This window comes from Molothrus ater, chromosome 1 (genome assembly GCF_012460135.2).
Source record: "Molothrus ater isolate BHLD 08-10-18 breed brown headed cowbird chromosome 1, BPBGC_Mater_1.1, whole genome shotgun sequence".
NCBI lineage: Eukaryota > Metazoa > Chordata > Aves > Passeriformes > Icteridae > Molothrus > Molothrus ater.
Window position 1 is genome coordinate 100,632,647 of NC_050478.2, and position 27,963 is coordinate 100,660,609.

The 27,963-nt window shown below is 37.4% G+C and overlaps 1 protein-coding gene across 2 annotated transcripts in view; it reads right to left on the reverse strand.

The window, feature by feature from the left end:
- The window catches only part of GNAL (G protein subunit alpha L), a 183,833-nt gene that overhangs the window by 89,842 nt on the left and 66,028 nt on the right, over positions 1–27,963 (reverse strand). Inside the window, exons 1-4 of one of the 2 annotated variants that reach the window (XM_036404465.2) lie at positions 26,457–27,086; positions 26,070–26,142; positions 25,175–25,229; positions 24,882–25,001 (exon numbers count right to left, since the gene is read on the reverse strand). In XM_036404465.2, the coding sequence (XP_036260358.1) occupies positions 24,882–25,001; positions 25,175–25,229; positions 26,070–26,142; positions 26,457–26,595 (387 nt within the window). In that variant the 5' untranslated portion in view covers positions 26,596–27,086. Of the gene's footprint in view, positions 1–24,881; positions 25,002–25,174; positions 25,230–26,069; positions 26,143–26,456; positions 27,087–27,963 lie in introns of those variants that run through there. The other variant, XM_036404464.2, reaches the window with a different exon arrangement.

Here is a 27,963-nt window from a genome sequence, read left to right on the forward strand (position 1 = left end):
AGCTGAAGAAAGTATAATCTAAAATACTCCTGAGTTCTGAATTTCTTACCATTTTGCTGAACCTTTAACTAATCATCTGTAGGGAACAAAGGCAATTGAGTAACCAGATCAATATCTACAAGACATGCTGATCCCTTCACCACCAATCTACTTTTTTCAGAGCCCCACACACTTTCAGACTGGTAGCAGTAGGTAGATATATTGCTAGATTTGCTTTCTTTTCTCCAAACTCCGCTGACAGTTTACCATAGGGATAACGCAAAATCAACCTGTTGGAGGAATAGCAAACAAAAAAAAATCCCACCAAGGAACAGTAGCTCTTTGAGAAAATCTCCAGATGACTAAAAACTAGCACCAATCTCTACTCTGATTCAAGCCAAAAAGAAAACTTCTGCAGCAAGCAAAAACCTGCTACCCCCATTTAAAGTGTTTTGTTGGACTCTTCCACAGGTGCTAACACAGCAGAAGTAGAGAGTTTCTGCCTACCAGGAGGGTTCCCACACAAACAGAACCCAGACACCTCCCACTTTATTCCCATAGAACTGGTCACCCTTGCCTAATCTCCTTAAGTCATCTGGTGTCTCACTGGGGAAGTGCTATCTAGGACAAAGAAGTCTGTAGGGATGCTGGCAAGAGTGGAAAGTGAATCTTGTGACTGAGTGCACTGGGGCTGAGCTGCTGAGGAAAATGATAATGAAGTGGAGGAGCTCTATTTTTAATAGGGGACAAAGGCTGAAAGGTAGCAGGAGGACCTGACCTCCCTTGGTGGGAGGGAGAGGAAGAGAGAGAGGAAGGAAGAAATGCACTTCTTTTCACAGATACACAGGTCAATAACTAAACACATAACAATGAAGTTTAAATTTAAACACCGAGTTATTTTTTCAACAATGGTTCTGTATATGATAGCCCTAAATTACGAGCTTTCTTTGCTGATGCTGGAAGAGATCCAAGATACTTCAGGAAGAAGTTGGGTCTTCAGGTAAGTAGATTAACTTTTATATAGTATGTAAGATTTGTAGACAATGTGTGGATTGGAAAAAGGCTTGTGTCAAGATGCACATTTCTTAGGAAGTGGAATAAAAATAGCCAGAGGCTGCAGCAACTAAACCAAGTCCTGGGAAGTCAGCAGTAGACTTCCAAAATAAAAATAAGGCATACTGCTTAGAAAGCATTTCAATAATGGGAGAATAATACAAATGCATAAAATTAAATCTCTTTTCTTCTACTGCAATCACAGGATGCCTGAGCCTGCATGATACTATGTATTTCACAATGCTTGTATCCCAGCAATCTCATGCAGAGATTAATAAAGTATGGCAGGATATACTTACAAACGATTTAGGCAGCTTTACAATTCACGCAACCCTGATGACAGGGGAATAGGAAGGGGGAAATCACTTTATTAGTCACTCACTGGACTGAGAAACGTACTGTGTGACATGGAATGTCATTAAGAGGTTACTAGGGACATACACAAAAAAAAATTAATTGCCTGCTTGCTTGTATTCTTTTTCTAAAGGACTTCTAAATTCACATATTAAAGTCTGTTTATACTAATATATTTTGTATACATTACAGTAAGATCATATTAAGGAAGATGACAATCGTTCAATGTATTTATTTTCAACTCTGCTAAACTGAGACAAGTGCAATAGATTTTTGTGCGTGTGTAAATCCATCTCCATGTTTTGCGAAATAATTCTGTACTGCAAAAAAAGGCTACAAATCATTATTCACTTACTGTTGATACATTATAAGGGCTCAAAAATATAAAACCCATACTTTTCCTTTTTCTATCTCAGTTCAGTTGAAATTCCACTGTCCACCTTGAAAAAATAAATCACCCCAAATATTAATGGGATTTTGGTTAAGTTAGTTACAGTACTGAATAAACACTCTCAACTGTTATCACCAGATTTTCTCACATTTTCAATCAGTATTTTCACTTTTCTAGCTGTTCTGAATGTTTTCAGATTATGGTTTGCCTATAAGAAATTTAATACTATGATATGAAAATTGAAATGATACCTGCAACTTTTAATGAAGAGCTATCATGTTTAAAGAAAGCATACCTTCAAACTACTTAGCTATGAACTGAATAATCTCATCTCAAAATTCATTAAATGCTCAGTAATCTGAAAAGCACTACGCTGCTCGTGTCTTATCTGCAGTAAGGAAAAGCAGAGCTCTGTTGTAATTCACTGAAACAGTGATATCATATTACATTTTTATTTGTAAAATGGATATTTACTTTCACTTACAAAACAGTGATCTTAAATTAAAAAAAATTTTAAAAAGTTATTAATGTAGTATTTCAGGCATCAAAACAAGAGTTTAAACACTATTCAATGTACTTAAAATATCAAACCATCAGTACTGTGCAGGACAGAGGTTTTAAAGTGTTCTGACATCAGGAACCCTCTGTAAATTTCCTTTCAGCAACAGCAACCTTCCCCTACTTTGAACAGCATAGTATGAAAATGATGGCTACAACAACTCTGCATTCTGTACCACCCACAACCACTTTGGCCAGCCCAAGGCAATGATGAATTCACACTACATGAAAGACCTATGGCAGTGTATCTTTTCTTGGATGAAAGTAGACCTTGGGTATGTTGCAAGCTATTGGCTCCTGATGCCAAAAGTGACAAAAACTAGCAGTTTTGTCACTGGAAGATGTTGTCACAGCCTTCCAACTACAAGACATGGCTAAGCTGCACCTCAGCAATTTATGATTTTTCAAATAAAAACTTGAAGCATGTCTGTTCAGCCATTAAGCTCTGCCCAATTTAGAGCAGCTACTGAAGGCATTTTTGTTTTAACACACCATTAGATTGCATGTCTTCTGTATTTTGTAGTAACAACTTTTCACAGCAGCTATCCTCTTTCCCTGTTACATTCATTTGATGAATTACAAGAAAAAGCTACACATAATGTTTCTAGCTAGCAGCAGACACTTCAACTGAACTTTTATGTGGCTGTATATACATCAAGAACTATCTTACTGTGAACTTAATGACATGACATTAAAGGGGACACCAATTAAAATGTATGAAACCATAAATGTGTAAAATTAGTTAAAAATCTGTCATTTTTCTATTTTAAAAGTTGTTATTTTCTGTAGTGATTGTATTTTAAAGGTGGTTTAGAAGTGATGAGGCAAAAATGAGACAACCACTACAAATCTGACAGGTACTGGAGATGATAGATATCAACCCCAAATCCAATGCTGTTCTCCAGCAAATCATACTCTTTATGTTGATGATATTGACACTGCAAGACAGGATCTTTTAATGAAGTACAGGACATAGAACATCTTCTTCCCCAGTATGCTCAGGGAAATGTGCTTCTTCATCTAAAATATACTTAAAAACTATTTTTATAGTTAAAAACTATTCCATCTCAATTAGCCATGTACAATTTCAATGTGCACATACTTGTGAAAATCAGTCTTGTGCTCTGGGCGTGATTAGAAGGACAGAAATCAAGATGTGTTACGCTTGACTGAAGCAGGGCAGCAGAAAAGTCCATACAAAAAAAACAGAAGGACTGAAATGAAAGTTTCAGTAGTTGATACAAACACTTTACAACTTGTTGCAAGAGCAAGATACATTAACAATGACGACACAAGATCCACTTTTATATACAACATTATTCAGAAGAGTCTGTACATCTAGCAAAGTCAGACTCATGCATCAAAACACTGGGGCAATGCTGCACTCAACATTCTGCACCTGGGTCCATCACTACACCCATCTGTTCACAAGAATTCATTTATTTTAACTTATGAGCAGAAAACCTTCCATTCTCCTTGAGAATGAAAAATATTATGCAGCACTCCACAGTTCTTAAAAAATATACTGTCTTGAGGGAGAAAGGTTATTGGTAGCCATAAACATAAAATGTGACCATAAGCATAAAATGTACATTTAAATTTCATTTAAATTTCAGCTGTAGCTTAATTTATCAATCTGTTTCAGCCCTACTGCCAAAGTATGCTGTCTCAACTTAGTTTCCTAAAAAATGGTGACTTACACTGTTGGATCACCTGTCTGACAAGCAATCATGGCTTTCACCTAACTCTGCAATCCATTGGCCACTTCCAAACAAATGCCACAAAAAGGCAGAGGACTCAAAGAAGGCATTCAAGTCTATCAAGACTGCCCTTGGCTGGAGAAAGGGGCTGGTTTCCCAGCCCACTCACTGAACCTCCTCGCTGAAGGGAAGTTTTCAGCATGATCCTAACAAATTACCTGTTTGTGCTGAATGAGCTGCTGATGGACACATACAGTCTGACCAGCCAGCCAGCACTTACTCACCAAAAATGCCCTAACATGCTCTGCCTCTTGTCCACCTGGAAGGGGACGAGGCCTGATCTGGAGGAGAATCAAGCAATAGACCTGAAGGAGAAATGGGCTATTTATTGTCACTGGAGAGAGAAGTAGACTGGGTGTCTACAACATCCACAGACAACCAGAATTCATTAGCTCCTTTACTTAGAGAACTAATTACACTCTACAGGAGAGAAAAAAACAAAGCCCACTTAAAGCTCCTGGTGAAGATCAAAAGCAGATTATGCCAAGCACATACCCCATTCTGCTTTAGCTAGGAAGAAAGGCAGGAGAAGGAATGGAGGAAGTGAGATTTAAGTTACTTGCAGGAATTGTACAGAGATCCAAGCTGGCTGCCAGAATATGCCTATTTTTCACATTAGGGACTATTTACTAACTCAAATTGCAGTTCAAATGCTAGTACTAGATACCAAGGGTGGCAATATAAATCTGTGTTAGCTCACTTGTATAATATCCACATATAGCTATATTGAGTCACTCTTTAATACTATATATTATATAACACATACTACATAAATCTTGCACAACATTTTCCCCAAATCTAAGAAACTTTTATGATGGCCATCATCATCATAATTCCACAGAACAAATTTAAGATACAAACCACAGCTTTTTTAGCACCTTCAGCAACCTCAGAGCACAATAACTCTTTGGGCTGGCTATTTAACAGAAACTTCTGTAATCAAAGACACAAAAAACATGGCAGTCCAAGACAAAGTCAAAATTAGTTTTAAATTGTATTTCAAAACTCAAGTACCCACCAGAGATATAGCAGACTTTATTGCTATAGTGTCAAGTGTTTGAAAACTGCTTTTTCCAGCAGCAAACATTTATTAACTGGATGGAATGTTCCCATTCCACAAAAATAAGTTTTTGTTTTAGAGCATCTTTAGGAGTCTAAAACAAAACATCTGTGCTTACTGTCTAAAATCAATTAATATGGATAATTGGAAATAGTCAGAATTTAAATTATTTGAGTCCTAATGAGCACAGCTTGCTATCGGTCACTAGAACTTTCAAGATACATAATGAGTGAAGACAAAAAGGGTCCAAATAGGTCAATGACAGAAAAAAAAGATCTCATCTACACATCAGAATAGCTAATAATTTTGAAGTCTACAAACATGTTTACAGGAAAATTAAAGCAGGAAGTTATTAAATTCCATATTATATCTAAAGGTATCAATTGACAGTCAATTTTTAATGGTTTTCTTTTTGACAAGGTGTAAAACAGCATTTCTAAAATTCATCTGCTAGAAAGATACAATTTCTTGACTAGATAAAAGCATGAATATCTCTGTAAATGTGGGTGCTATTTTTTTTCTAGTATCACAGCCTGCTGTTTTTTTGCTATCTAGCTGGTTTTTTTTTAAATACATTTTGATACTTTTAGACATGGGACATGCTTCCAGCTCCTAAATGACCTGCAGTGCAATTTACTGTAGTGTGTACTGTACAAAGTTCTTTGGTATCCACAGGAACAGTTACCAACTGATGTGAACTTCCTTCCCTAAAGAGCTTGTTTTGAATAACAAACTACTCCAGGGGGAAATACATTATCTTGTCTAATCAAATGTTCAAGTGAGGCTTATTTCATTCCAGGGCTTTACTATTCATTGTGGAAATGTTTGTGGCACTGACCTTTAATTAATCTCAACCTTAAAGGAAGACAGTAAAAGCTTAGAAGCCCAGATTGTGCATATGATTTTAAAGCTATATTTAAATGGTTTAAAGAATTAATAAAAATCTCCTATTTTTTAGTGACTATGTTCTCCAAGATGTTTGCTTTTATGTAATCGGTATAAAAGGTTTTCGTAAATATCAGTAGTTATTTGTTCTTTGTTCAATCAGGTTTAAAATACAGATGTTACTGATATAAGGTTTATATTACCAACATGCTTCCTTTTACCCAAGTGTATTTATTCAGTGCTTTTTGATTAGCTGGAAGTGTTTCCCACTGAGAAACATGTACTTTAGACAGAAAACAATTCAACGGGACAGTATCACATATATATAGGGCAAAAGTTCATTTTTCACGTCAGAGAGCTTGTGTTAGGTAAAAATATAACTCAGCCTCCTGTGATGTCTGCCCAGGTGGCACGAAGCAGAAACAGCAAAGCCATTCCTGAGAGGCCTTCTGCTGAGGAGACATCTTTGGGTGAGTTTACTGCCCAGGTCCCACCAGGGAAGGAAAGGACAAGTCAAGGATAGCGAGGAAAGAGGAAACCAGGGGAAATATTGGGGTGACTTCTTCAGCATCCTCTTTCCTTCACCTCAATCCCAGAGCAGATGTCCCTAGACAGGAAAAGAGAGTATCTAGCATGCTCATGGAGAGTTGGGAAAGCAGAGCAGGAAAGCCTTTCTGATGCTGTGAAAAGCACTAATAAAGAAAGAAAATATTCTGATGAATTACTCAAGTATGCAGTGTTATGTGTATCCATGAAAAAAGGAAGAAACTGACATAATTCCTGTTGTTAAACGACAATAAATACTGAAAGTTTTTGACACTTCTTTCAGACTACTGTCAGAAAGACAATATAATAACACTATAAATAAAATAAGCAGCATAATAAACAACATCTGAAAAACTGGTGCAGTACTCAGGTGTATGCATTTGCTGTAATGATCAAATACTGTTTTTACAGTAAACACTGTACTAATGCATACAAGGTATAAAGCTCTTGGAAAATCATAAAAAAAATTAAGCCCCAAATATTATTGCTTTTTTGCAACTGATGAAAACCAATTGTATTACATTCCTTGAACATTATCAACTTGTGAAGTGAAGAGTCGTAAGTTTCAGGTATTTTTAAAAATGATACTAATGATTCAGTTCCAAGTCTTATTCTGTTTGTTTTTGATGTATTTTTGACATCCATTCAGGTAAATAAGAAAACAAGCTAGTTTTTTCTCTTCCTCACTGCTAATTTTCAGTTCTAGTTGGCTGGACAGGTTAATTCTAAGTTGGCTGGCCCTCAATCACATTTTCTATCTACCACTTTCTAAACTTTCTTGGAAATGTATCCTGATCTTAAAAAAAAGTAACAACATAATAAAACCTTCCTAAATTACAACTTTAACTTTGAGTAAAATGTCATTATTCTTGTTTTGCATTTATTTTGAAGACTAAAGTAACAATACTGGCTTCTACTAGTAGAACATTGTTCTAGTTTTGACCATGTAATGTGTTTATATTGTAGATAATTTATATTTAGACACAGATGGAGAGCAATTTTATTCTAGTCTAAAGTGGCTTGATTTTTTTTTAACAGACCTGGTGACAAACATGCTCATGCCAATATTTTACTTCATATAATAAAAATGTGAACTTCCTTTCCAAGTGCCTCTTTACATGCTCAGGAAACATCACTGGTACATTTTCCTTGTGATAAGAGAGGATTCTGATTTTGGAGAACTAAACATGGAAACTAAGGTAAAGGATGGCAGTAATACAATTTAAAACAAATTACAAATACTGCTAGATGCATAGAAGTACTATGTGGATTGTCTCCACATAGTACTTATTATTAAGTATTCAGCTTATAATAATTAAAATATTCAGCTAAGATGGCATTTGTATTTTTGCAAAGACTGACATATTCTCCTTCCATTTTTTCTGGTTACATAAATCCAGGTTGAAATGCAAAGGAAGTTTTATTTTTCCTCTTTTTACCTCCATGAGAAAAGAGATTAAATAATTTAATGCTTGAGTTAACACAGGCACAGATACCAGGGTTGTATTTAACATTTTTAGCAGGAGTTGAAAAGTTCAACTGAAAAACTTCACTGGACTTTATGAAGACAAAACATTAGATCTTATCATGTGTGCTCTCCATTTATCTCCTAAACAACACAATTTAGCTTAGCTAAAATCTGAATTGATCCTCAGGCTTTTAAAGTGTGTTGTGAAACTTCAGGAGCTTCACTGCTCCTGTGGAGAGCCCTTTCCCTTCTGGATAGCCACAGGCTCCCTCATGTTAACATCAGATAACACCTTTTACAAGGACAAGCTGGTAGAAAAGAGGGATTTTCTTGTTGCAGAAGCCTCTCTCAGCTTAGAGAAAGAAAACCAGAAAGAAAACCATTATGGATTCTGGCAAAAAAGGCAATGTGGTGTCACACTTGCTATGGTGCAACTGGAAAAATTAAGTAAGGGTTAATAGGGGAATCTCACTGGCATATAAGCCAAAACTTTCACCTGCTCAACAGCTATGATTCATTTGTTCTTTTAGTTAACCTATTTAAAAATGAATCAGCATACTGCTGATATGGGATAGATTGGAAAGTAATCTCTTTTAGAAATGATTTCTTAAATCCTATATCAAGAAGGCAAGGTCACACTAGAGCTCTTTCTAGCCTACTGTCCTTTTTCCAACAGTGGATGCCCAAAAAGAAATGGGCAAGGTCAGGACAAGGATACATAACAACATTCTTCCAAGACTTCTCAAGAATTCGAGCCAAACAGGCTTTCTACATACTCAGGAGCCCACAGCTGATTTCTGTTTTGTGAACTCTGAACTCATCCCATCTCCTCCAAAGGCCATGTGAACTTCATAAAATAGCTTTGATTCTACATACTATCACCGACATGACGTGCACTGGAACAATGCTTCATTCTTACTTTACAACCACAGGAACACTTATGCTGGCTGATCCAACACCATGGGAAAATGTAAACAGAATTTAAATGCATATATATACACATATAGGTATGCTCCCCTGCCATGTCTTTTGTGGTCAAATGACCCCTCATGGAATTTCTGCATACCTATATAGCATATTTTCAGTAAAAATAATAGAGTAGTAGAGTGGAAGTACCTTGCAGTTACACAACAAAACCAAGAGAAAAGGGTTCTCGTGACATAAGGCTCAAACAGCCATGTAAGTCTTTTGTACACTCAAATTCATGTGAGTCGGCTGCTTTTGAAAGGCATCAGACTAAGCCTTAAGCCTTAAAGCTCCATTCCACAAAGTTAAGTTTAGGAATAACTCCAGTGAATGTTAATATGTTTACTTATCGAAAAGGGCAAAGGTGAGTAAGACAGACTTGTTCTTATACCATTTAACCTCTGCAAGGAATGTCAGTCTTCACATCAGAAGAAGCCAAACCAACCCACTGTGCTGGGTTTCTCCTGACACATAGATTCTCAGTGGCTTTTGGTCTGGCTCTAATATCTGCCCATAGATCCCGAGGTGGAGGAAATAAGCCGGCTTGTTTCGATAGGCATCATCTTCCCATTACATCCTTCTGCTGGTTTCCATCTCCACTTTCTTCTTCTCCATTTTGTGTCACCCGCCCTCAGTTAAAACCACGGAAATGATCCGCACTAAAAATAACCTCTCCCTCCACCTCATTTGGTCAGGCCAAACAAACAGCTTTACCAGGACACAGCTGAGGGCACAGTGCATAAAAATGGGAAAGTGGAGTGGATAGTGATGGGGGAGGGCTGGAGGAAGGAGGACAATGGCTTAGCCTGGCAGCATTGTTAGAAACAATGCACATGAAACTAAGCAGTAGGCACTCCTTAGCTGCCCAGAGCAGTGTGATGACTCAAAGACTGATTACTTGCTTAAATTACAGAAGCTGAGGAGAAAAATAATTGATGTAGAGCCATGAAAAGAGTATCACATGAGCCTAAATCTCAAAAAAAGTAAATGAATTCCAAAGTCACTTGGCCAGTGATAGACCCTTCAGTTTTGAAACATCAGGTCCCAACAAGAACCCAACCTTTCCACACTGGAAAAACCTGCCCAGAGAGAGTATGCACTGACACAACTGAGCCAGACCTCACCTACAGCAAACAAAGAGTGCTCAGAGCAAACTTGCTAGGAGCAAATGCCTGGAATTCCCCCCCCAGGTCAAGCCAACTGTTAGAGTCACAATTTTCTCCCTGCTACATCTTCACATTCCATAGAGCAACTCTCCACAAAGTGCTGAAACTTTTTATTTTAAATTTCCCTCTTGGTGCCTGGAAGCATGCAGAACGATATGTTTTTACAAAAAAACCACAAAACAAACACACCTAATTGTGCTATTTGCAAAGATGTTTTGTTGTTTGTATTTTGGAAAAGGAAAAAGTAAAAGAAAAGAAAACTTTGATTTACTGCATATTTTTTATCTCTGTATTTCCCCAGGATTCCAACTCCTAAAGTTAAAGTATGTTGACATCTGTCATGTAAGCATGGATCAGGAATGGTGTTAGCATGACATGTAGTTGTACTTATAATAAGCCCACCACTCCTAATAATTACAGAAACAAAAAAAATATATGCCTTTCAATGTAACAATCCTTTGAGTCAACAACATTGATGTCAGCATCCATGTCAGCATTTTTCCTTCAAATTAATTTCATTAGGAAAATAGGAACTACTCTTAGTGGGAATATGAAATGGAAGTAGTCTTTTTTTTCCTATAGATCTTGCTATCACAAGCAGGAGAACTAATATACATTAGTTCTGTGTCTGTAGTTCCTTAAACCTCTCATTAGCAAAGTCAACATCTGACTCTATTCTGAACCCCCTGTTTTGAAGACAAATGCAAAACACAGTCTCTAAAAAGCCTGCAGACTTCCAAGGACTTGCCACAGGACTCATGAGTTTACTTCCTCGTGGTGATGGCTGGGAGCTATCACTAACATTTCAAAGCTACTCACCTGCCACCCTCCACCTGGAGAACCTTCTCACTGATGCCACAGACTTGAAACAAACTTGTTTTATCCTCCAAATTCTATTTTCATTTCCATATGCTCCAGGGGCTACAGCTAACAGCCTCTGAACTGGATTTTTCACCCCATTGTTAGTCACCATACGTTCTAGATCTTGAACAGATTAGAACCTTGCACAGAAGTAGGAAAAGTCTTATACATAAATGCACATATGCGTGCCAGTGCACACACACAGTAAAACAAATACCCCTGCCTGCTGGTTTGAATTGAAAATATCTGAAGGCAAGCTCTTTACTCCTCTGAGCTTTTAGAGATAATACTTCTGACTGCATTATTTCTCTCAGACATTTTTTTCTGCTTTTAGGGAGGAAAATGTTAGGCCCTGCCGAATTAGGAAATGTGCATAATTCACTTCTCCATGAGAAGTGAATCATGTGCATCTTGCCAGGAATTAGTTTTAAAGCAATCAACATGTGGAAGCACAAGAGAACTTTGTGTATGCTATGTTATAGTCTGCTGTCTGACATAGCACCCTGGAAGAACATGCACTATTTATGAGAAATTATCACTGTCTGTTTATACACCATGGCCATGACAAAATTAGTTAGATAACTAATGAAACCTTAGTTTCCTTCAAGACATGATTACAGAGGATTTAGATTTGGAAAAGAAGTCCCAGAGGCTTTCAACCAACATGCCCATAAAAGCTCTGTGAACAGTAAGTGGCAAATGTGTAAGACCAACTGACATGACCTTGTATCTTCCAAAGTTTCCCAGATTTTCGGAAGTTTTTAACTTCTTGAGCATGAGCTGATTCATCTAACTGAAAATGCAGATGTAAGTGCCTGAAACTGGGCAGTCGTATCTCAGTGTATTTATGAGATTGTGACTGTTAAATTCACTGTTGCAGAATATCCCAAACATGTGGACTGCCATACACCATGGAAGAGAGGAATTTTCTCCTCTCCTCAACTTCATTTCCTCCCTCAGAACAGGAAGGCACAAGAATATGTAATTACAGCTTTTTAAATACTAAAAATTGTATTTGGCTCCCTTTTCTCTTCAACTTGGAGTGATCTCTTTCTATGAGTAAACATATCCAGTTTACTTTGTCTCCTCTTACTCTTGATGCTCTCCTCTGGACTCCATTTGTGTACTTCTTTTTAAATTCAATTCCCAAAATTAGACACAATACCCCAGCTGAGGACTCACCATTGCCAAAGAGAATGGCATAATTACTTCATGCTTTTTTGTACAACAGCCTTGTTAATGTATCCCAGAATGAGTTAACTTATTGTTTGTGGTCCATTACTACAACAAAGAATTTTTCCTGCACTACAAGCAGTTTCTTTGCATCCTGTATCCTCTTCCATTCCCTTCCCTAGAGACTTTCTGTTTATTCCTGAGAGGCTACCAGAAGGGGATGACTGGTTGACCTACTGGTTTTACAGACTTTAATGCACAGATCCTATAGCGACTTGTTCTTAATTGCTTGTACTGCTAAAAGAGCCTGAAAAGCGAAACAGAATTGAACTATTTTCTTTGAAATGTGCTAGTCACAACTGATAGAGAAAATATGATGAAGAGAGGTACAGATTTAAAAATTAAATAAGTCAATAAAAAGAAGTATTTTAGCAGTAAAAAGAGCCCTTCACTAGTAGCCACTCCTTACTATTTTTGCCTCTTTAATCACAATCTACAACACTTTTTCCCACAAACCACAAGTGCTGAATCATGTAAGACCTAAATTGACATAAAAATAACAAAATTCTGCTACTTGCAGTATTTCCCCAAGGGATATCAAAAAGTCCAGACCATTTTCTCTTAGTGACACACAGCATTAGGAACTGTGAAAAAAAAGGGCATTTTGTATTTTTAAACATTTTATTTCTCTAATGAGAAGGGTTCAAAATAATGGTGTTCTTTTCTGCTAAATCAGGCAAACCATAATGAATGATTAAGGAACTATGAGCAGATTTGAAAGCACAAATGTCCTTTGTGGTACTGTAAACATTGCCTCTCCAAAATCAGGCTGAAGAGCAATTTATTTTCCATTTTAAGAACAAAAATAAAGTGTGGTCTCCATCTGTATGGAAGAAAATATTAGTCATGGTACACAATTTTAAAAATGCATCTTCAAAGTCATACATGGCAGTAAAGCAAATGAGAAGACATGTCATTACACATGAAAGAATAGAAAAAATTGAACGCAATGGATTTTTTGAACAGACTAGTCAACATGTATAACAGATCTTAAAATACCTGAGATAAGGATAATTATCATTAACAGTACCCTTTGGGCTCTGCTAATGTGTTGGTACAGAGGCCTTCACACACATTCCTCTTACTTGCAATTGTGCTCAAGCTCTCATAGAATTATAAAATAATCTACTATAACTCAGTGTCAAAAACTCCCCAAACCCAACCAACTGCAAAACACCAACAAAATCCCCCACCCCACAATAAAAATGACTAGATAATGAAAAAGAAAACAACACTTAGAACACTTTTTGTAGTTTGGGTTTCTCGTTGCCAACAGGGTCTTGTAAAACTAGAAGGGCAACAAGAATGAGCAAAGACACAGAACAAGCCCTATGAGAGAAGTTAAAGAGACTCTTTAAGTGGAAAGACAAATATTTGGAGGTACGTGATATGCAATGAGGGGTGCAATGTAGGAAAGATGAAATATTTCTAATAGAGAAACTAGGGAAGACTTGTGGGCAGCAGGCTTGGAGGGGAAAAAACCAACAAACCAAACAAAAACCTCCAAATCAATTCAATCAATCAAGTGGCACTTCCTCATACAACACATGAGGAAGTGCCACTTCCTCATTTAAGTAACACATTTAAGTAAACTGCAGAACTCACTGCCATAACTGAAAGCTCACACAGGTTGGGGGGAAAAAATTCCTAGAAGAAAAAGCTACCAAAATTATTAAATTCACAAATACCACTCACAGCCAAAAAAACCTCAGCCATAAATCTGTAGAGACTAGGACAACCAATGTGGGAAACATTACTATGTGCGGGTCCTTTTCCTGTTTCACTATCAGTCACGATCAGAGGTGAGATCTGGTGCTAAATGAACCCGTGATCTGAGCTGGTACAGTATTCTTATGGTTTTATTGAGCTGTGCAAATCAATTTAAGGTAAATTATCTAGGACACTGTGCATAAAACCTTTCCTTCTGCACAGAAAGTTATGCTGCTGCAGCCTACTGTTCAGCAAGCCTTTTAAAGATATTATTATTAAAAAACCCCACAATATGAAAATGAATCACAGTGATTGAAAAGACCTACTGTTCACAGCTTAATAGCATCCAGAGAACTGTCACTTATCTGAAAAGGATTTTGCTTATTTCAAGTTCTGTGCCAATCTCTAACCTACACAACTTTACCCACCCCCAAGAAAATCCATAAAAGTGCTCAGCGACCTCCCAAATATAAAATTAACAGGGAAAAATGATCTGCTTGTTTTGTTTTTCAATTGAAAGTATTTGTGATTTTTATATTAATATCACTGCATAACCGGAAGCTCAGCTGCATGAATGCTGTGCTGGCAGTATTAGCTGTGCATTTAGGTCCATATATATCCAACTGCTTAAGCCTTTGCAACATTAGACCCTTGGGAATATAGCTGTTTAGGATGACTTCTGTATTTATGGAATATAATAGTTCTTGCCAGCCTTTCATTCATCAGTGAGAAGAATCCAAACCTGCTCTATAGAACTGAAGGCCAAGGATGAAATTTAATACTTCATTTCCTTAAAATCCAGTGAAAATCCTCTGCAGTTTGAATGGCTGGCTCTCAAAAATGTCAACAGCCATCTTCCTCTAGTGACATGGTTTTTAGTCCCTAAAATTATTTTTTGATTATGATTTCTCACTTACACATTCCCTGACTAATTATTCTTTTGGTCCATGAATACCCACACTGCTGTTGGTTAGCGTGTTAAGTTTGCTGCTGGTAAAATCTGGGGAGAAATTCAGCAGATAACAACAGTGATTAGAAATGCTAATTCTAGGGATGGGAAAAGAAAAGCTCTACTGTTCAGCTAAAAGTATGCTATCCTAAATAAGTAAGTCTTCTTTTCCCAAAAGGAACAGGCAGCACTGACATCCTGAGATGGAAAGAAATGCTAAAGTTAGAGGACACCTATCTGCCAGAAAGAATATTCTCATGCACATTTTAAAAGCTACAAATCCTACCATGAAGACTCACTCTGCTGTGATACCTGGTGGAGATCTAGTAATTAATGACATGGTTTCAGTAGCACATGGTGACACCTGACCTCTTCCTCTAGTGACCACATATTGCTACATAGTTTTTTCATTCACATTTCTCTTCTGCTTTTTTTTCTTTTTTTGTTTGTTTGGGTTTTTTTGCCTGGAGTTGGTAACTCCTCATGGCACACAGCCTGCACCAAAGGCACTCTGGAGCTGATTGACAACCAGGTCCTGCTGCTATTTGTGGCAGCTGGAGGTTTGCAGGCAAGGGGCAGTTTGTTGTCTGCACAGCAGGCAGCAAGGACACACGTTCCACTATTTTAGTTAACTGTTCTTTGCCTTTTCTTGTTTTCCTACCTGACAGTTCTTAAATTTGGTATTATTTAGCTCCTATGAAAGAAAGTATGTGGGTGTATGTTAAGAAAAGAATGATCTGCACAGCTCTGTCACTTAACATCCTCTGGAAGTGAGGGTGGACGTGATCAAAAAGCATTCACCAAATTAACAGAGATAAGAGGGCTTGCATATCTTTAGCCTATTTCATCTTGCTAAACAATTTCAGTTCAAAACAGTGGGATAATTATTTGCATTAAAATATGTTTAAGTCCTACTGACAGCACCAAGAAAACTCAAGTGTAATGAATTGGCAGAAGTGTCAGAAAATGTTTACTTTTAAAAGATTTAAAAGGCAAAGTTCATTTCTAACGTCGACATAGCAGAAAAAATTCCAATATTCTATCTTGCCTAAGGAAAAATATCCTTTCAAAACATCCAGCATAGGTTTTTAAAACAAATACTAGTAGATTAATTACAAGAGTACACTTTAAACCAGCCAAAATTAATCCACTGATTTAAAGCAAGAAACCCTAATCTGCATGCTTCATGTGATAGCTGGCATGCTTACAACCAGAGGTAGTTTCGTTCCAAGAAATTATTAAAAGCTCCCAAAGTAAAAGGCAATATGAACTTGAAACTGTGTTGTACAAATTACATTCTCCTCCTGACTCCTTTTAAAGAGAAGGCCCTGAAACTTGAATTGAATCTCTTTAACTACAGCAAAACAAACTATATGACAAGAGTGACAGAACAAAACCATAAACATTTTATGGAAACTTTTAGCAGTTAACTGCAAATGTGCATTTTTCTCGCCTTTTATCTGCTTTTTAGCAGTCCTATTTATATTTATTATAAAGAGCTTCTTAGATCCTCAGAGGAAAGAAATTGTTCATAATACCTTTTGGTTTTTAACCTATCTATTTCACTGTATGCAAGGTATACATAGAGTCTTCTGTTCACACTATTTAGCTTGTTCTCTGTTCCTCAGCTCAGGTTGCTACCTTCTGCAAACAAAATATCCTGTCTGTGTATGCAGTCTTTGTTGACATTAAAAGAGGTAATCTGATGTTGACAATAAGTACAAGCCATGGATGAAGCTATGGAGGTGACGAAAAAAACAAGCAAAGGGCTAAGCTCAACATGGCTGCAGAAAGAGAAGCTGTGATCTCATCAGGTGCTGAAGAAAGGGGATTGCAGCTCTTTGCTGCTGTGCAGATGAACACTCACTTCTTTGGAACACTAAATAGGGACACTAATATTATTTGAGTAAGTGATAGTCTGTGTTCCATAGGTTTCCACTGGCTTCAGTGACGAGGTGCATACATGTAATGATTTATTCATGATCTGTACACTTTTATCATGGTCACTGAAGCAGAAAACAAAGATTCTCCCTGACTAGTAAATATACTACTTTTGCAGAGCACTCAAAAATGGCAAAACCAGAAAATCAACCTGTGATCTTTGGCTTTAGAGATTGAAAGAATTAATTGATAATAAAGGCAATTCTGAAACATACTCTGCTACATCTGCCATTTTTTCTGGATGTGATGGAAAATATGTTTTTATGTAGTTTATAAATAGTGGCAATTCATAAAAAAATTCAATATCCTTCTTCTGAAAACTGCCACTTTTGAAAGCCTGAAATGTCATCACCCTTCGACTAAATGTACAATGTGTCTTCATTAAGAGTGTGGTTACTTTTTGCACTTCTTTACATTTACTTCCATTTTAATTCAGTTTGATTTACACATAAGCGGAAAAACAAGTGAATTTCTTGCCATCATTTGATGTTCATGTCAAATCTTAATACATAAACTCCTTGATAATTAAATCTTCCAAGATTTCAGGGCACCTCAACAGTAGTGGTAAAAATGACAAGAACTTCTTTTGTTTCTTGCCTTATGAAAGACTGGGAATCAGGATCAGTTTGTGATTCTGGCCAGGCTCCTACACCTCTTTCAAGCATCACCATAGGGATCAGTGCTACTCCACTGGCTGTTTCTCCAAACCTGGCCTTCTAGGGTGGCACAGGACTGCTGCCACCTCAGCATCGCAGGATCGCTTTCAGAAGATACCCTGGCAGCAGCCACAGTTGTGAAAGAATTCAAAACAGCAGACCCCAAAAGCAACCACACTTTAAAATAAATCTGTGTCTTTCACAAGTCTGTAGCCAGGACAATGGCAGTACAGGCTTTAACCTATTGATTCTGCCTTCCTTTAATTCAAAATTAGGGTGTACACTGAAAAATACTTGATGAACAAAAATATTCTAATGTTCAGAAATGATCCTCTAATACATTTTTGGTTCTGTGAGGAGAATCAGTCACTCCTACTTAAAATGATAATTCAAGTTATTAGTCTTTCTGTTGCCATCAAATCTAATATCCAAATTTAGATGTAAAAATATTTTTATCCTAATAAAATGCAATAAAAGTATGTGAACTTTTAATCTCAAATTGTAGCAAAAAGAGGCAAAATGTGGCATTTATTATTAATACTTTGCAGTAGTTGACTGGATGCTGAACTCACTGTAAAAAAACCCTCTAATTAATTTGTATTAATAGGTACAAAACTTGGAAGTAATACCAGAAAATGTCAACAGGTTTGGAGACCACGGAAATAACTTAAGTTTTACTTAGCAGCAGCAGTAATAATAATAAATGATAATATCTTTCCAGTTTCACAATAAAAGTCTCTGTGTTGTGTGATGATAATAAATAAGTCAGGCTGGATAAAATGTGAATACCACCTCACTAACTGGGAAATCAGACTCACTGTATACGACAACAAACATTTAATTTGGTGTTACTATGATGATGTAATACTTAATGCAACATTGAACTTCATTCACAAGCACCATTGTTCATAAGACTTCCTCAAATAATTGCCTTTTCAGAATGGAATTAATTATTTTACACTGTAAACTAGGAAAAAAAATATTCTAAAAATGCAAAGTACTTATGAAAAAAGTGAACCTTTTCCAGATATTTCAAAGTTGAATCTGTTCTTAAAAATATTGAGACAGGAAGGCTTAGAAACAAAAGTTAATATTTAACTTTTGAAAATACTTTTAGATGTTTAAAATTTTAAAAAATTTTTTAAAATTTCTTTCATTTTTTTTTTCTGAATACAACTCCTATTTATTAACTTTGGATCATTTGTGATCATGTACAGGATTTCTTATTCTCTCAGTCCCAGTATTTCTACTGCTAATTGTTGGGGGCCTAAGTAGATCCCTGGGCTCCTTTCCTGGGATACAAATTTAATTCTTTACTTCTCATTGCTATAAACTGTTTTGGGTCAGTGAGTTTCGAACAAGGGATGGAAGATGTATGTTACACTTTTATTACAGAACAATGTTCTACTATAGCAGAAAACTTACTTTGTTTTATGCTTGAACATCAGTTTTTTTGTCTAAAGCAAGCACCATACCAAACACAAACTGTGTATTTCAAGCAAGAAGTCCTGAGCTTCACGGAGGAGCTGTACTTTATACACAAACCACTCCAATTTTAACTCCCGGTTGTTTTCAGTAAAGTCGGAGTATTTATTACGGAGATAAAAGAATTAAAAGAAACCACGGTACAGGTTAGTAATTTTACAGTTCCAGTATATATTATAAATTTGAGAAGTTATGATGTTTTGAGATTTGTTGATTTTTGAGATTTGTTGATTTTTGGGGTTTTTTTCCTTTTTTTTCCTCCCCTCTCAAACTGTTCTATACTTGTTTGTAGCATGATCCCAGTTCCAGTCTCGTATTTTTGAAACTACACAGTTAAAATAATAACTGATTAATTCTGAAAGCACAACTGGATTGACTGATCCATCAAAAGCAAACTCACTGCTTACAGAGAACAAGAACAACATAACACGAAACACTGAAGTATTTTTTTGGATCTCATGTATGAAATGCTTGTAACTTTAACACTGACTAATCAGAACATTAAGGACTCAGTTTGCTGATTTAATGAAAAGCAGACAACTTAAGCCACATCTGCATGCAAACAGGTATTTCATAAGGAAGAAAAACTATAGCTGGGCTTCAGCAGAATCTGCTCTTCACATGAAAATAGCTCAAATTCAGTATGTGTTGTTAATGCATAGTGTACAGCATGAAAAAACCTGCTACCACAATAAAAACATTTCATGGGTTACTTGATTGCTTCTTCTCCCTAATATCCTCTACTTTTCAGCATCAGTTCTGACAATTTTAACCTCTGTATGAAGACTAAGGAGCTGCCAACAGCTGTAACAGCATATGTGTTTCCAGCTGTCCTTCTCTGTCAGCCTTCTTCATTAGCTCTTCAGGTGTTATTAATTCAGGGCAGTAATAAGGTTGCCAGACCAACACAACTTTATTGTTGCCTGGCCTTTCAAAAACTTTCTGTGTTTGTTTAAATATGAAAATATCTTTTTATGTAAATATGAAAATCTACCAATGTGCATCTTAGATCACAGAACACCACAAATCACTTCATTTTTTTAAGTCTAATTAATTTTAAAAAGTTAATATTGATACTAATATTGAGTAATGTTAAGTACTGCAATTACAGGTAGTTATAAAAACCTGTGTTCATTCTAACCAAAATGGTAAACAAAGCCCTAAAGTAAAAATTTAAATAGAAAGAAAAATCAAGTGAAGCTATTTGAGTCACAATATTCTCTGCATTCTCTCTTTTGTTTTCAGGTAAAATGTATATTTTCACACTCACAAAAAAGATGGGAAAATTGTGAGTTAAGTGAAAATCAGAAAATGTAAGGTGATGCTATTTTGTAACTCCTTTGGGCTACATCAAAGGGAAACTTAAAGAATTTGTGGTCAAATAAAGTGACAGGATTAACTGTACAACCCAAGCAAGTTTAACCATATATAAACCATACTTATCAATTTTTTTTAAATCCAGGATAAAGACTTTCTACAGCCCAACATTACACTTCACCTAAGCAAGATTTTCAGTTGCTTCAAACATTGAGATGCACACTGTGAAAAGCAGCTACCTCTAGGCATCAACACAAGATGGAATTTGAATACCAGGTATCAGAAAAATTTGGAATGCTTAACAAAAGTCTATGTAACTTCAAATTCTGAGAGGAAGTATTTATCTTTCTTTATCAAGTCTTTATATTATGAATGTGATGCCCTGATTTTTAAAAAGAAAACCTGAAGGAAAATTAAAGTCATTAGACAGAACTCAAACTGCAATATCTGAAAATGTAAAGCAAACTGCAGACCTGATTAATCTAAAGTACTTTCCCTGTCAATGCCCACATTAACATTTCATTCTTAACAGCTAAATTAAAGAGCTTGCCTGACTAATAAAACAGCTTTAAAAATTATATTTAAAACTCACACACTAAAATCAGCACAAGGGACTGCATTCACACAACTCACCGCTTATGAAGTTTCCAAAAAATACCTTGCTTCCCTAAAACATTCCTTGCAAAGGAAGATGAATCTTTTGAAAACTCTCCCCTTTCCCTAAAACCTGTGAAGTGTTTACATGTTCTCTACTAAGCAGATAATTCATGTTTGCTGGTAACTGGTTTGTATAGCAACACTTGGCAATGCAGCCCAGGGGTAGGTGACCATCACCTGCTATAAACCTACACAAAACTGATCAGATGAGCTTCATTCAAGACATATTTTATGGAAAGTGACTTCATTTGGCTACATTTTCAGGGAAGACAAGGGGTAAAGGAATTATACACTGATAAGCTCTGTAGTTCCTAGAAAATTCAAAAACTTTAACAAAGACAACTGACCTTGAGTAAACACAACTTAGCTGATACACCACAGCTACCAGCATAATATGGCCTTAATATGTTCACCCTGATTAACAAAGGATAAAATAAATTCCCATCAATAAAGGATTAAAATTGCAGCAGGTCAATTCCTGTTAACTTTAGTAAATATCAATCATCACATTGCCAAAAATAATAAAAAAATCCTTTTTGATAGGGCACGCATGCTACAATTCCAGTGTTAAAGCACTTCCACTGATTCTACCTTTGAGCAAAGATAATGTCTAATCTGGTCAGACAAAAATTTATCTTGATTCCTGTCACAACTTCAAGGAAGAAAATACAGTGGACACTTGACTTATTTCTATTTATCAATTTTGTGAAAACTCTAGCTCTAATTCTTATGATTTATAGAATTAGAACACATCAGTCAGCCAGGAAATACTTTGTAAAAATTGTACAGTCTTTTATAAAAGTAATGAAAGACTATGTAAAAATTATAAAACAAATCCAGAAAGCTTTCAATTTTTTATACCAACTAAAAGAACCATCAAGTTAGCATAACCAAATCATATATATACAATGATCTTCTTTAACTAAGTAAAACTCTTGTGGAGGGCACTCCACAGACTCTTAAAGTAATGTTAAAGCACTGTAAAGAGAAAAACATTTGTTTTAAGATTTGTATCACTACTAAAGAAAACATTCTACTTACATTTTATAGAGAGGTATGTAATTAAAAAAAACAGACAAACAAAGACTCAGAATATTTCAGTCTAAATATGAAGTCCCCACCTTTACTCAATTCTTGGAATTTCAGTCATAAATTGCAATTAAGAGTATGATTTCACCCACAGGAAATCAGTATTTTCATATCCACCTATTTTAAGGGTAATTTTCACAATTAAATGTGTATTAGTTAATTTGTATGCAATTTAAGAATGTCTGTCCAAGCACACCCGATATGTCACAAACATGCACCCCAGGAGTGTTGGTCAGATTGTGCCATCAGTGAAGTTTCTGTATTTCATCAGGAATCTCTCTTTAAAGACTCCTGATAAGGTGCAGTCATTTTCCCACATTTGGCATGCAATGTATCTGAAATCCATCTTCAACTAACACACATCGATTTTTATGACAAAGGTTACATGGCTAATGTCATCCAAAAAAATGACACATCCCTAATTCAAATTGCAACACTAAGGGTCTTTAACAACTCATTACCATTCATACTGTCACAAACCCTAAAGCTGCCTCTTCCCTCATTCAAAGGACAGTAACCTTTGTTACTCTACAGAATGTGCCAAAATGGGCCCCAGAACTGCCTACATCAGCATTTTTCCCTTCACAACTATTCTGAAGTAAGGATGATTAGCCCTAAAGTCCTGCATGTCTGCTGCTAAACTCTTGGTTTGGGCTCAGAAGGCCTTACTCCATACATCAGCTTTTAATTACAGAATCAGTACTGCTTAGCAGAGGATGCCTGACTGATTACTATCCAAGTATTTATTTTTATATCTGTCCTTATCCAAAAATACTAAATGGGTCAAAATTTATTTCAGCTGGAAACCTAATTTTACTTTATCATTGGCTTAAACTGGAGTAAAATCAAGCCCTGAAACACAATAGCATTTTTTTCAATCTGCCTTGCTCACAAATCCTCCTGGAGATAAATAACATTCGAACCAAGAAAGATTTAAAAGCCTCCAAAAATCTTGACATACTTTACATTTTACAAATATTAAACCTATGAATTGAGCTGAGATGAAAACAGAAGGGAAAATATGAAAGTGACACAGAAACATATTTACTTCTAAATCAGCATTAGATTTCTCTTCTTCTTTTAAACTTGTAACAACCTCTTAAATATTTTTTTAAAATTAGGACTAATAATTGACACTATTTAAATAACAGGATGGTATTTTCAGAAAACCTATTTAGTTAAAAACCACTTATTAATATTTTTATTTTAAACCAAAATGGACTATGAATTGAGATTTCAAATGAATTATTAATTGCTTCAAGGTCCACAGGGTCCTATTCTTTTCCCCTCCAAGAAGGTTAAATTTTCCTCTATATAAAATACCAAGCCATGAATCAAATTTGACTAGATATAGCCAGCTTCTGTGAAAAAGGAGAAAATTTGAAAGCAATTATAAAATGAAAACATCTCCAGCACTATGAAAAGTCCACTTTAGCCTTTTATCCCAGAATCTCAAAAGAACATATGTACTACAGAGAACTGCAAAGTATATGTATCACCATTTTTTTTTTACTCCTCTAAGGATCAAAATTCAAGACAAAAAATCCACATAAAATGAACAACAAATGCCTCAGAACTGTAATACCTGCATAACACAAATACTTCACGTCAAGCTCACATTCCATTTCTAAAGAGTTTCTCATTTTCACTAACTTACATCCACCAATTGAGCAATTATGCAATATGTGGGTGTACCATGCAGTCGTTTTTTTTAAACATCTGCATTCTGTGTTAAATTCTAACTGTACAAGATGTCTGATAATTTTTCTTTATCTTGAACCTTCAAAGTGGTAGGTTTACCAGAGGCAAAACCACACATCAGAGAATATGAGTCATATAACAAAGAAAGGACTCTTCCCCTTCTCCTCCTTGCACCCTGAAGCCATAATAACCTAAAGACACTCTACTGTAAATGGCTTCTTTGGCAGTATTGATAGCATGTACAACTCACAATCATTTAGCCAACAAACGAAGATATTTTTAAGTCTTTACTGTATCCATAACAAATTGCTTTCAGTACCATTTTATGGCAAATTAAAACTGTGCTACAGCAAAAATAAAATTCAGAATGTCTATGCACTTGCTTTCTTGTCATGCATAAAAAATGAAACATTCTATGCATGTGCCTATAAATAATAACATAAAAAGATAAAAATAATGTACGATGCCTATGCAAGTTAATCTGAAAAGTATCTCTCATTTGTATACAAAAGATCAGCCTCCACACACAAGTCCCACATTGATCCCATATCAAATTAAAGCAACATTTACATACAAGCAAACCACTGCCCATGCCAACTACAATACATGAGGAAGCAAAGCACCTCACTTGACCACTGCTTACGCAGGTTTCCACTCTCAAGTGCAGTAAGTATGGGAAACAACACTGTGTGCTGTTTAGTGTCTAGCCTTTTATTTCCTCTTATATCCTTTTCTGCAGGTAGACAGTAACTCCTCAGATTAACATCCTGCATCTAATTCCACGTAGGAAATCAGCTTTCAACAAAGTCTTATTTGATGTGTCAATATGTAAGATTGCATCAGAAAATTTGAAGAGGACTAAATGCAGAAACAGCATTTAGAAATATTAGCAAATAAGTCCGCAACAACAAAACCTTGCACCACTAAAACAGGTGCAACCACCACAGTCTTGTAGGAAAGTTAACAGAGGTGATGCTGGCATAAGAACTTTCTAAGACCATCTTCCAAAGAGTAAATAACCCCAATGTTTCAGTAAATCCAAGTGAAGCAACATATTCCCCCTCGAGCAGAATAAATCAGTGGTTTCTATTCTTACCTGTGTATAGTCAAAGTCAGAAAGAGGAGCTATACTCTTGATGTAGTCCATTCGAAATTGGTTTTCTGGGTTGGCCAATGGAACTGGGGGTATTAAAGTGCTCATAGCTGAAACTATAGTCTAGAATTGGATAAAACAGAAAAACAAACACATTAATCTGATACAGGATCAATAGAAGATAATCCAATCTGATCAGCAAAATGGGATTTCTCTCATCACAATCTTGGAAAGCATAATCCTTATAATTTCCAGTACAAACAAGCATGTAAGAACAGTATAAAGTGTGTTCTTACCACAATCGCATCTTTAACGTTTTTCCGAATATCCAGTATTTTCTGTTTCTTTTCTCTGCATTAAAACAGAAATATGAACACTTTGATTTTTTTTTCCAAAGCAGTTCAGTCACTTGCATTTAATTTTTTTTCACTGATCGCTTGTTTATCTGCTCTTCAAACATTAAAACATACTAATAGTAAAAAAAAAAAGGCAAGACAAATACATTTTGCCCTTTATCCATTTTCTTGCACAGTATAAAGAGCAATGCACATTCATCCCTAATATATTTTTTTAAATCATTCAATCACAGCCACATCTGCAAAGCTTCCCCTGATGGAACTGGAAGTCATTCTTTCATTTCTACAGCATGATGTAAACATGCTCTAAATTAACAACACGTAGGTGAAGGCCAACAAATATCTAAAATGAATGCTATGGATTAATAATGATTTCTGGCAGAGTTTTTAGAGAGAAAATGATGTAGCCCCACAAAACGGGAGGATTTCTAGCAAATAGACAAAATTAGTTTCAGTTTTATGCTAACCCCAGCACCGGAAAAACAGCACACAGTGTCATCTGATTATGATTTGACATGTATTTTTATATTACAGACAGATGCAATATTTGGTTATTTGCTTCTATGTAAAAAGTAGTCGCCATGTTGTTGCTACACAGGGGCCTGTCAAGCGCTGCAGTAGCAACAGTGTAAAATACAGTAAAGGGGCCAGAAGGAGAAAATGCAAACATACAATAGCAGCAATTTCCTTATTCTCACTCCCCTCCCTCCCTCACAACACAGTGTCAAGCCACCAAAACATAGGGGATGAGAGGAGAAATTTCCTAGCGTACTGTGTGTTAACCGGTTTCCAACATTTAAGGAAAAATAAGTCACAAAGTGTCAATAATTCTTACTCTGAATTAAATCCATTGACATGTAGGATTCGCATTTGTTTCACAATAGTGCTTTTTCCTGACTCACCAGCCCCTAAAAGAGAAAGAAGGAAAGGGAGAACATTGTGATACATGGTTCAGGCTGGGTGGTCAGAGAGTTTTTTTGGTTTGGTTTTTTTTTAAGGTTTTTTTTGGACGCGACAGCATCTCCCACCTCGGCAGCATTTCTGTATGTGTGCATCCATGTGGCTTAGGCGATCTGTGGACGCCTCGCTTATTGCTCAATAGAGCAGCCCACATTTTTCATGGACAAGGCGCACGCCGCATCTCCCCTCCCGGCGGGCTGGGGCTGCTGCCCCCTGCTCGCCCCGCTCGCCCCGGCCCCCACCTCTGCCGCTTCCTCCTTACCCAGCAGCAGCAAGCGGTGTGTCGCTTTATAAGCCAGCCTCTCTTTCTGCAACTGCTTCTCTATTTTTTTGTTGGCTTCTCGCTGCGCTTTCTCATCGATACGCTGATCCTCCGTTTTGCTGTTGCCCAAACACCCCATAGCCGCTGCTCAGGGTGGATGTCAAATCGCTGCCTTCTCAGATTTAGTATTTACAAGGGGGAGGGAGAGGGGGGAAGGCAGAAGACAAGTCTTTATATCCGTGTGTGTCCCTGCGACGGTTTCTCTCCGCTTCTTCCCACCCGGCTCGCTCACATAAAATGGTCTCTGGCCGCTTTCCGATCGCAGCGAAGCTGGCTGCTTCGCTCCCCACCAGAGATGCGGAGAGCAGGCGGCAGAGGTAACCCTGCCCCGGCGGGGAGGGGGTGGGGGGAGAAAGCTGTGCAAAAATGCCTAACATGCAACGAGAGGGAGAAAAGGGCTCCTCCTGGAAACCAGCCGGGTGCCGCTCTCCGCTCTCCCTCCCCACCGCGCACACAATCCCTATATTTCTCTGTAAAGGTCTATTTTTGTCTTCCTAACTCAGCACTGCCTCTTTCTGCGAGACCAGGAAACAGCCCCGCTACCAGCCCAACGCGCAGGGAAGCCGAAGGAGAAAGGTAAAAGCCGGACGGATCTACCTGGATCCTGCGGGGCCGGGGCCGGGCGGCGCCGCGGGGTCCGCGCCCCCCGCCCGCCCCGCCCCGCTCCGCCCGGCGGCCCCGGCCGCGCTGCTGCCGCCAAAACCCGGAGCTGGCACGGCCGCCGCGGGACCTGCGGCCTCCGGACCCCCGCCCGCGGCCTGCCGCAGGGGCAGCGAGCTGCGGGACGCCGCGCTCGGGGACCGGGGGGGCTTTTCCCGACCTTTCCCCGCGCTCCTCGGCGGTACTGGAAGAGCCTGGCCGCTACCGGAGCGAGGGCTGGCACTGCCGGCTGCCCAGGCTGGCACAGGTGATGGCTGCCATCGTGACCGACCTGCGAGAGCAGCGCCGGGAGCCAGCGCCTGGCACCGGCGTGTGGGAGCGGCCGGGGTCTGCCCGCGTGAATCTCGACACACAGAGCACGCATATGCACAAACACCCTGCCTCGACTGCTTAACCAACAAAATGTCCCTTGCCACACAAGTAGTCACGGCAGCACATGGGCCGTCTTTTCCCTTTGAATATTCCAAACTGCATCAGCTGAACCAGAAAATGAAGCTATCCAAACAGCTCATGATAATGTGCAATATGAACATGATAATAAGCATATCTAATATCACTACAACAACAAATGTCGACAAGAAACCCTATCTCCGTTCCTTCATTTGCCTCCATTTTAGATCCTAAAATGAAACTTCAAGCTAGACAACCCTATAGGTATTCCTTTTTGCTTCAAATCTCTTGTCTTGCAAACTGGCACCTCAGTGCAAAAGCAGCAGCAGTATAGCACCTGGCTCGTCCTAAACTCCTCCTGCATAGAAACCACCTGCACGGCTTAGACATGATGCAT